This window comes from Haliotis asinina, chromosome 5 (genome assembly GCF_037392515.1).
Source record: "Haliotis asinina isolate JCU_RB_2024 chromosome 5, JCU_Hal_asi_v2, whole genome shotgun sequence".
In the NCBI taxonomy this organism is placed as follows: domain Eukaryota; kingdom Metazoa; phylum Mollusca; class Gastropoda; order Lepetellida; family Haliotidae; genus Haliotis; species Haliotis asinina.
Window position 1 is genome coordinate 74,744,229 of NC_090284.1, and position 11,246 is coordinate 74,755,474.

An 11,246-nucleotide genomic window follows, 5' to 3' on the forward strand; every position below is an offset into this window, starting at 1 on the left:
CATGACCAGGATGAAGTACTGGAACAAGAGAGATGTCACTGTACACGGTTCTACACAACTCGGGGAATCAATACCTTCATGACCAGGATGAAGTACTGGAACAAGAGAGATGTCACTGTACACGGTTCTACACAACTCGGGGAATCAATACCTTCATGACCAGGATGAAGTACTGGAACAAGAGAGATGTCACTGTACACGGTTCTACACAACTCGGGGAATCAATACCTTCATGACCAGGATGAAGTACTGGAACAAGAGAGATGTCACTGTACACGGTTCTACACAACTCGGGGAATCAATACCTTCATGACCAGGATGAAGTACTGGAACAAGAGAGATGTCACTGTACACGGTTCTACACAACTCGGGGAATCAATACCTTCATGACCAGGATGAAGTACTGGAACAAGAGAGATGTCACTGTACACGGTTCTACACAACTCGGGGAATCAATACCTTCATGACCAGGATGAAGTACTGGAACAAGAGAGATGTCACTGTACACGGTTCTACACAACTCGGGGAATCAATACCTTCATGACCAGGATGAAGTACTGGAACAAGAGAGATGTCACTGTACACGGTTCTACACAACTCGGGGAATCAATACCTTCATGACCAGGATGAAGTACTGGAACAAGAGAGATGTCACTGTACACGGTTCTACACAACTCGGGGAATCAATACCTTCATGACCAGGATGAAGTACTGGAACAAGAGAGATGTCACTGTACACGGTTCTACACAACTCGGGGAATCAATACCTTCATGACCAGGATGAAGTACTGGAACAAGAGAGATGTCACTGTACACGGTTCTACACAACTCGGGGAATCAATACCTTCATGACCAGGATGAAGTACTGGAACAAGAGAGATGTCACTGTACACGGTTCTACACAACTCGGGGAATCAATACCTTCATGACCAGGATGAAGTACTGGAACAAGAGAGATGTCACTGTACACGGTTCTACACAACTCGGGGAATCAATACCTTCATGACCAGGATGAAGTACTGGAACAAGAGAGATGTCACTGTACACGGTTCTACACAACTCGGGGAATCAATACCTTCATGACCAGGATGAAGTACTGGAACAAGAGAGATGTCACTGTACACGGTTCTACACAACTCGGGGAATCAATACCTTCATGACCAGGATGAAGTACTGGAACAAGAGAGATGTCACTGTACACGGTTCTACACAACTCGGGGAATCAATACCTTCATGACCAGGATGAAGTACTGGAACAAGAGAGATGTCACTGTACACGGTTCTACACAACTCGGGGAATCAATACCTTCATGACCAGGATGAAGTACTGGAACAAGAGAGATGTCACTGTACACGGTTCTACACAACTCGGGGAATCAATACCTTCATGACCAGGATGAAGTACTGGAACAAGAGAGATGTCACTGTACACGGTTCTACACAACTCGGGGAATCAATACCTTCATGACCAGGATGAAGTACTGGAACAAGAGAGATGTCACTGTACACGGTTCTACACAACTCGGGGAATCAATACCTTCATGACCAGGATGAAGTACTGGAACAAGAGAGATGTCACTGTACACGGTTCTACACAACTCGGGGAATCAATACCTTCATGACCAGGATGAAGTACTGGAACAAGAGAGATGTCACTGTACACGGTTCTACACAACTCGGGGAATCAATACCTTCATGACCAGGATGAAGTACTGGAACAAGAGAGATGTCACTGTACACGGTTCTACACAACTCGGGGAATCAATACCTTCATGACCAGGATGAAGTACTGGAACAAGAGAGATGTCACTGTACACGGTTCTACACAACTCGGGGAATCAATACCTTCATGACCAGGATGAAGTACTGGAACAAGAGAGATGTCACTGTACACGGTTCTACACAACTCGGGGAATCAATACCTTCATGACCAGGATGAAGTACTGGAACAAGAGAGATGTCACTGTACACGGTTCTACACAACTCGGGGAATCAATACCTTCATGACCAGGATGAAGTACTGGAACAAGAGAGATGTCACTGTACACGGTTCTACACAACTCGGGGAATCAATACCTTCATGACCAGGATGAAGTACTGGAACAAGAGAGATGTCACTGTACACGGTTCTACACAACTCGGGGAATCAATACCTTCATGACCAGGATGAAGTACTGGAACAAGAGAGATGTCACTGTACACGGTTCTACACAACTCGGGGAATCAATACCTTCATGACCAGGATGAAGTACTGGAACAAGAGAGATGTCACTGTACACGGTTCTACACAACTCGGGGAATCAATACCTTCATGACCAGGATGAAGTACTGGAACAAGAGAGATGTCACAGTACACGGTTCTACACAACTCGGGGAATCAATACCTTCATGACCAGGATGAAGTACTGGAACAAGAGAGATGTCACTGTACACGGTTCTACACAACTCGGGGAATCAATACCTTCATGACCAGGATGAAGTACTGGAACAAGAGAGATGTCACTGTACAAACGGTTCTACACAACTCGGGGAATCAATACCTTCATGACCAGGATGAAGTACTGGAACAAGAGAGATGTCACTGTACACGGTTCTACACAACTCGGGGAATCAATACCTTCATGACCAGGATGAAGTACTGGAACAAGAGAGATGTCACAGTACACGGTTCTACACAACTCGGGAATCAATACCTTCATGACCAGGATGAAGTACTGGAACAAGAGAGATGTCACTGTACACGGTTCTACACAACTCGGGGAATCAATACCTTCATGACCAGGATGAAGTACTGGAACAAGAGAGATGTCACAGTACACGGTTCTACACAACTCGGGGAATCAATACCTTCATGACCAGGATGAAGTACTGGAACAAGAGAGATGTCACAGTACACGGTTCTACACAACTCGGGGAATCAATACCTTCATGACCAGGATGAAGTACTGGAACAAGAGAGATGTCACAGTACACGGTTCTACACAACTCGGGGAATCAATACCTTCATGACCAGGATGAAGTACTGGAACAAGAGAGATGTCACTGTACACGGTTCTACACAACTCGGGAATCAATACCTTCATGACCAGGATGAAGTACTGGAACAAGAGAGATGTCACAGTACACGGTTCTACACAACTCGGGGAATCAATACCTTCATGACCAGGATGAAGTACTGGAACAAGAGAGATGTCACAGTACACGGTTCTACACAACTCGGGGAATCAATACCTTCATGACCAGGATGAAGTACTGGAACAAGAGAGATGTCACAGTACACGGTTCTACACAACTCGGGGAATCAATACCTTCATGACCAGGATGAAGTACTGGAACAAGAGAGATGTCACTGTACACGGTTCTACACAACTCGGGGAATCAATACCTTCATGACCAGGATGAAGTACTGGAACAAGAGAGATGTCACTGTACACGGTTCTACACAACTCGGGGAATCAATACCTTCATGACCAGGATGAAGTACTGGAACAAGAGAGATGTCACTGTACACGGTTCTACACAACTCGGGGAATCAATACCTTCATGACCAGGATGAAGTACTGGAACAAGAGAGATGTCACTGTACACGGTTCTACACAACTCGGGGAATCAATACCTTCATGACCAGGATGAAGTACTGGAACAAGAGAGATGTCACAGTACACGGTTCTACACAACTCGGGGAATCAATACCTTCATGACCAGGATGAAGTACTGGAACAAGAGAGATGTCACAGTACAACGGTTCTACACAACTCGGGGAATCAATACCTTCATGACCAGGATGAAGTACTGGAACAAGAGAGATGTCACAGTACACGGTTCTACACAACTCGGGGAATCAATACCTTCATGACCAGGATGAAGTACTGGAACAAGAGAGATGTCACTGTACACGGTTCTACACAACTCGGGGAATCAATACCTTCATGACCAGGATGAAGTACTGGAACAAGAGAGATGTCACTGTACACGGTTCTACACAACTCGGGGAATCAATACCTTCATGACCAGGATGAAGTACTGGAACAAGAGAGATGTCACTGTACACGGTTCTACACAACTCGGGGAATCAATACCTTCATGACCAGGATGAAGTACTGGAACAAGAGAGATGTCACTGTACACGGTTCTACACAACTCGGGGAATCAATACCTTCATGACCAGGATGAAGTACTGGAACAAGAGAGATGTCACTGTACACGGTTCTACACAACTCGGGAATCAATACCTTCATGACCAGGATGAAGTACTGGAACAAGAGAGATGTCACTGTACACGGTTCTACACAACTCGGGGAATCAATACTTTCATGACCAGGATGAAGTACTGGAACAAGAGAGATGTCACAGTACACGGTTCTACACAACTCGGGGAATCAATACCTTCATGACCAGGATGAAGTACTGGAACAAGAGAGATGTCACTGTACACGGTTCTACACAACTCGGGGAATCAATACCTTCATGACCAGGATGAAGTACTGGAACAAGAGAGATGTCACTGTACACGGTTCTACACAACTCGGGGAATCAATACCTTCATGACCAGGATGAAGTACTGGAACAAGAGAGATGTCACTGTACACGGTTCTACACAACTCGGGGAATCAATACCTTCATGACCAGGATGAAGTACTGGAACAAGAGAGATGTCACAGTACACGGTTCTACACAACTCGGGGAATCAATACCTTCATGACCAGGATGAAGTACTGGAACAAGAGAGATGTCACTGTACACGGTTCTACACAACTCGGGGAATCAATACCTTCATGACCAGGATGAAGTACTGGAACAAGAGAGATGTCACAGTACACGGTTCTACACAACTCGGGGAATCAATACCTTCATGACCAGGATGAAGTACTGGAACAAGAGAGATGTCACAGTACACGGTTCTACACAACTCGGGGACAATACCTTCATGACCAGGATGAAGTACTGGAACAAGAGAGATGTCACAGTACACGGTTCTACACAACTCGGGGAATCAATACCTTCATGACCAGGATGAAGTACTGGAACAAGAGAGATGTCACAGTACACGGTTCTACACAACTCGGGGAATCAATACCTTCATGACCAGGATGAAGTACTGGAACAAGAGAGATGTCACAGTACACGGTTCTACACAACTTGGGGAATCAATACCTTCAACCACCAGCATAACCTTAGGGTCAAAACAGTTATGTACAACTGTAGGTCATTGACACAGAAAATTAACACAAATAGAGAGTTCCATAGTTTATCTAGCTGACTGTGTATGCAATAATAATTTCATTCCTGTTTAATATATTCATAAAATAAGGATATATTTTAATCTTGAGCAGAAACATTTAATTATAATACCATAAATTATTCCATTTCAAGGCTTAAATTGACTACAAGATCTCTAGAATATTTTTCTTAGCCAACTGAAAACTCAAAGTCTGAAATTGTTCAAAATGTTTCTTGAACCTGAGTACTAAAATTATAGTTTTCGAAAAATAAAGAATGACGGCAATGTAGTTTGTTAACTTAATGAATTATATTTAAAAACTTCAGTGAGTGTTCTCCTTTAAGACATGCATTGACTAAGATTTCTAGACACTAAACGACTCTAAACTGCTCCTATTCTTACCACTTTTGGTTTCTCGACCTTGAGTGTGCCCATGGCGTTCTTGAAATTGATGAAGTGATCGCGGGCGTGCATCAAACGCAAACAGATCTGCTCATACTGCTGCTGCTGTACCACTGTCCTGAATGAAAGAGGGATGAACATGTGATACAGTATAAACACTTCCAGTACTGGGGTAGCCTAGCAGTTAAGGCATTCGCTTGTCATGCTAAGGACTCTGGTTCAATTCCCCAGGAAGGCCCCATGTCTGAAGCCCATTTCTGGTGTCCCCTGCCGTGATATTGCTGAAAGTGGAGTAAAACTAAACTCACTCACTTCTAGTACTAACAGAAAAATGTATTTACATATCTCTATTTAACTGTCTTGTCCTGGTTTGTTACGTGTACAGTGATCGATAATACAGGTATGCCTCCTTCAAGTGCATGGTAACGGTGATTGATCATATCTCACCAGGAGCCTGATGCAAACAGGGTGGGTCCAACTATTGGAACAAGGAAGTCAATCAAACTGATGATCAGGCCAAACAGTGAAAAGGTTGTCAGCACCGATGGCTCGAAGTACCAGATTAGCCTGAAATGAAATAATGCCATGGAATCACTCTGATCTCATTGTGACTGACTACATCATGGTCCAGCAATCATGTATTTTATTTTTCTGTTAAGTTCAAATCTAATAAATGATTTTTCTTATTCTCTTTATACTTCAGACAACAATAATTATTAAGATGTCCGATGTGTGCTAGTAAGAAACACTCTTTCAATCTTTCACCATACCTTTTATCATAAAGGCAGATTTTGCAGTATCAAGTATTTTGTGCAATATAGATTGTGTATATATGTTCTTACGCAAAAATGAAAGTGGAAACACCAAGGATGACAGCGGGATGATATGGCTTGTCCCAGTTAAGGAGTCTGGTCATGGGTAGAAGCACCTCTCTCCAACCCTCCAGGTCTTTCTTGAGTTCCTCCAACTCATTATGAGGGCTGGAACGAGGGCTCTACAAATAGAACACCATAAGCAATTAGAAGAAAAAAAACAGACATGTGTTACAGATTATATGTAGAAAGGTTTTACTATGACACATGTGAAACCTAAAGGCAACATAACATGGAAAATGTCAGTGTTAACACTAGTGAGTTGTGTAGAGCTAAGACTCACTCAGTTTTAGTTTTATTATTAGCAAAAAGATTATTATATTATTTTCAAATACATGATTACAAAAAGGAAAAAGCTGATAAGGGTCCAAAGTCCTAAGCCACTGAAAAGTGGAAAAGGACTCATGTGGCATGCTAATATGAGGCACCGGAACATCAAGCAGTCAGTGATGTAACCCTCTCAACCAAACAGCTGACTGACTGAGTTTGGTTTTACACCGCTCTTTAGCAATATTCAAGCAATATCACGGTGGGGGACACCAGAAATGGGCTTCACACATTGGATCTATGACGGGATTTGAACCCGGGTCTCCGACGTGATGAGCATTTGGACACAAGCCTGCAAAGTTTGGATTGCTAGCCCGACAGCTAACAGTCTAAGCTACATCCACACTGTTACTCAATGTGCAAATTTATCTTGTCAGTTCCAGAGATACTATGGAAATACATGGATAAAGTCAAATAGATCACTGACAATAGCAAAGATTACACTTAAACTTGGTTTCTCATGACGTTAATCTATGGACAATTGACAAGGAGTCCTGATACCATTTTGGCACACTCATCACGTGCCACAAGATACTGAGTGGTGTGGAAAGAGCAGATATGGTGCAAACTGAAAACGGTTATTGATGCTAGGTATTGAATTCATGGTATGCATGAATGACTTGCTTCTAAAAAAATCATCAGTTGATTCTGTGACAGAATATGTATTGTAGGGAGCAGTGTTAGGATAATGTAGATCTCACTAAGGGCGACTGTTCGCATGTTTGGTGATGGCATGATTTAGCTGTTGATTATGATTATGATTACTGAACAAATGTAGCGTGTGAAAGTGGCCTAGGTGCAAGTTCCAGGAAAATTTCCATTAGCCCAAATCTTCTATATCAAACCATTTCATTGTGTACTTGATGCTTTTGTGGGAAAAGAGGATCAAAAGTGTGAAATGAAAAACAACAATAAAAGAACAAGTATATCAGGATGACAACTATTCTCTACTACTAGCATTATGCCAACATCTACTTTACATATTGGATTAGGTCCCTAAACCTAACCCCTCAAAATTATCCTCATGAACAGAATACATTTACTGAAGCTGCCTAACATAAATATATGTAGAAGTAAGCACAGCTCACATATCCCCACTTTCCACTTTGGGACATGGAAACAACTGACTTAGAAAATAACAAGTGATGGAGAATGATGAGGCTTGAGGAATACTTAAAGATCACATATACTCTAGTAGGGTACAAATACAAAATCACTTGCTGACATCACTTGCTATAAACGAAACCCCAGCGTGAAAACTACTCATATCGACCTTTAATCAACTTAAATCAACCTTTTTGTCAACAGTACACAATTCTCAGTCGCAAACGAAATTTCAACCAATCAGAGTGGCGCGTCTCCGTGACGTAATTGTAGGTATAGAAATGAGGGTCTCTGCAGTATTCATCTACATTTCAGGGGTTAAACTATTTCGTTCACAGGTTTGTACAAACCTGAAATTGTGAAAGATGTTGTGAAAAATGAAAGCTATATGTTCTCACAATCTGCTATCATTTAGTTTTGTCTCCTTGATGCTCAGTTAATGAATTTATAACAGGTAACGCCACTTATGTTACCCGACAGCGGTTCCCCCATTTGTCATTTCTTGTGTCTGGGTCGATCAAAGGATTAACCGATAACACTCCGATTACTTGTAATTAGTTTTATGCGGATTTAAATGGGGGATTTGTCAAAAGGTAGTGTTTATGTATGTACATTTCCTAATCTATACTGAATACACTCTGTCGTGTCTGTGTCTATGTAAAATCAAACACCCTTCTTTCAAAGGATTAACCGCCAATACATTGATTGATCATTATCGGCTAACCAAATAACTTTTTTAAAAGAATGATGCACATTATGCAATTAGTTGCCAGGTGTGCTGTCTTGGGTGACCAATGAAACTATACAGCAATGTGAAAAAACTGAAAGGATACATCACGATTTCATATATTCGACTGTTAAAAGACACTCGTTTTTGTGGATATTGATGGATACATTCCTCATACACTAGGGCGTGTGTGCAAATTATGATTCATATAGACAAACTTTAAAATGTTTACATATTTCATTCCTGTTATACATTCGCAGATCGCTTCTTTCAAAATGCATACAAGTATGATAATGCAAAAATGCATAAAAGTAATTAGGATTATGAGACCAAGTATAAAGACGTACCGTTATATTGTCAAGTGTCTACATACTGGTGAGTGAACGTTAGGAACCAAGTAAATTTAGCAAGTGAATAAATTTATCGTGCATTATTTTCACTTCGACACTGACCTTGCTCAGGTTATGTTACAGGTTGTGCAATGCAAACTCCTTTTGGTAATGATTCAAATACATATTTAACTACTAGTAGAAAGTAGTTGTGATTTTTGAACTTTATGAAAACAAACCATAATGTCATTAATTCAAATGGATTTGACTTAACGATTTTCAAAAATGGCGGCACCCTGCCTGAGGATGAATGCTATTTAAGTTTGTTTTCAACGACTCACAAAAGCAAAATTACGTTTTGCTGGTAGTAAACTATGTATTTTATTGATGGACATTAGGATTTTACGTGACATTGCTTATACCATAACAATTTCACTCTTGGAAGAGGTCAATATAAAGGGTCAATACAATATTACTTATGATAATATTGTCACTTTGACAACAACCTTGTTTTTTACGCGGAAGAATACATCATTTTCATGCAAAATCCTTTTGGTCAGCAATGTGTAGTAAGCAGTCTTGATTTTATAATCCAGATGAAACTTGAACTCCATTTTCTATCCTGGTAGCGTGGTAGGGTCCAACCATTTGATTAAGTATATACCACAGGCTTCCACAACGCTCGCTTCGCACACACTAACAACCAATTTAGGCACAAACTACGGTGTCCGGTGGAAATCTGTGCATAGTGACACCATCACCCGACCCCAAGGAGCAACTGACAGCAACACAACAATTTGGCATGTCTTTGTTGACGTCTAGAAATCAGCAAAATGACAAGCTTCCTACACATTTTCTATACAACTAACTGAAAATTGTTCCTTCTATGACGTCACTGTAGGGCTCTGGCGACAGAGTTACGTAACCAGTCTGTGGTTTTGTTTGCGGGGCCAGAGGCAAGCAGACAGCTTTTTGCCAACTTTTGAGCGCTTAGTATTAATTAACCACAAGTATTTTTAAAAATAAAATGGTATTCTGTTCATGACTAACCAGAAGTCTTTTATATGCAGTAGTAAAAAGAGTACCAAAAAATTGAGTTTAGTTGTTCTTTAATCAGTATAGCTCTGGAAAGATAATCTGTCATTCCTCGTCACGAGCTGGTTATTGTTTATAATATCCATATCAGAAAAAAAACTAACAGAGCTTATTCAGTTGGTAATAATGCTTACAATGCATTCTGTTTGTAAAGATTATTTCGAGGTTTTAGGGATAGGGTAAGGTTAGTGTTAAGTATTTTGGTTTTTTTTTTAAACCTCTTGTTCATAAGCAATCTTAGAAACCACTGCCATCGTAAAGTATGATGTACATAAACCATAACCCGACAATATATTCATTTAGTGGATGATCACAAAGTATCAACCTTTCAAAATATATATCCAGTTGAAAATTGAAAAACATATGCATAGCCTCTTGGCCTCGGGACGATTTCTCGTTTGTTCCAAAACAAAGTGCAAAGTAAGACATGTGTTTTCCCCCTTATCTATAAATAGAAACAACAATGGCTACTTGTTGCGGGGTTCGTACTCACTCATTTAGAAAATGTGTCATAATGCGCAGATGAATGTGACTCTGGTTGACAGTAAAACGAAACATTTCTACGTCTACTGACTTCAGGTAAAACACAATCCGTCAGGACATAGGGATATATCATAACATGAAAATATATAGTTTCTCTTAAAAATTTCATTCCTGCAGGTTCCGGGCGACTTATTCCGACAAGACCAAAACACTTTCAATTTCTAGAAAGTCTCAGTTCGGTTTGGTCAGCATTGCGTGTTTGGGACACGTGCTTGGTGTGAATCCAGCTTAACGTATCTGGGCCCTACTCTATTTTAAAACGCGCAGCCCGATTTGGCAGAGACAACAATCCTCGGATGTGATTTGACAGCTTTATTTATTCTACTCCTTTCACAATCGTTTACCCTAACAGGAGTCTTTCATATCGTTTACTTTTTCTGATTGTTTTCTTCCAACGTTCACCTACGTCTGCGCGATATTCTGTATAGCAATTGCAAACACATTACATTTAAAGCAAGAAATACCCACATCTTCCTGAGGTCGAGATTCAGTGCTATCCGCCATTTTACTTCTTTGTTATGATCTCGCAAGATGTTAAATTACCGAGACATCTATTATCAGTCTAATTTTCATTATTGATCCCAAAAGGTGAATCCAAATTAATAAAAAAGATAATTTTTAAGCCT

The 11,246-nt window shown here is 40.8% G+C and overlaps 1 protein-coding gene across 1 annotated transcript in view; it reads right to left on the minus strand.

Moving 5' to 3' along the window:
* LOC137285272 (ADP-ribosylation factor-like protein 6-interacting protein 1) overlaps positions 1-11,145 on the minus strand; it is a 29,199-nt gene extending 18,054 nt beyond the window's left edge. Inside the window, exons 1-4 of the mRNA XM_067817591.1 lie at positions 11,089-11,145; positions 6,466-6,617; positions 6,071-6,190; positions 5,624-5,741 (exon numbers count right to left, since the gene is read on the minus strand). Of these exons, the coding sequence (XP_067673692.1) occupies positions 5,624-5,741; positions 6,071-6,190; positions 6,466-6,617; positions 11,089-11,124 (426 nt within the window). The 5' untranslated portion in view covers positions 11,125-11,145. The remainder of the gene's footprint in view (positions 1-5,623; positions 5,742-6,070; positions 6,191-6,465; positions 6,618-11,088) is intronic.
* Between the last annotated feature and the right edge of the window lie 101 nt (positions 11,146-11,246).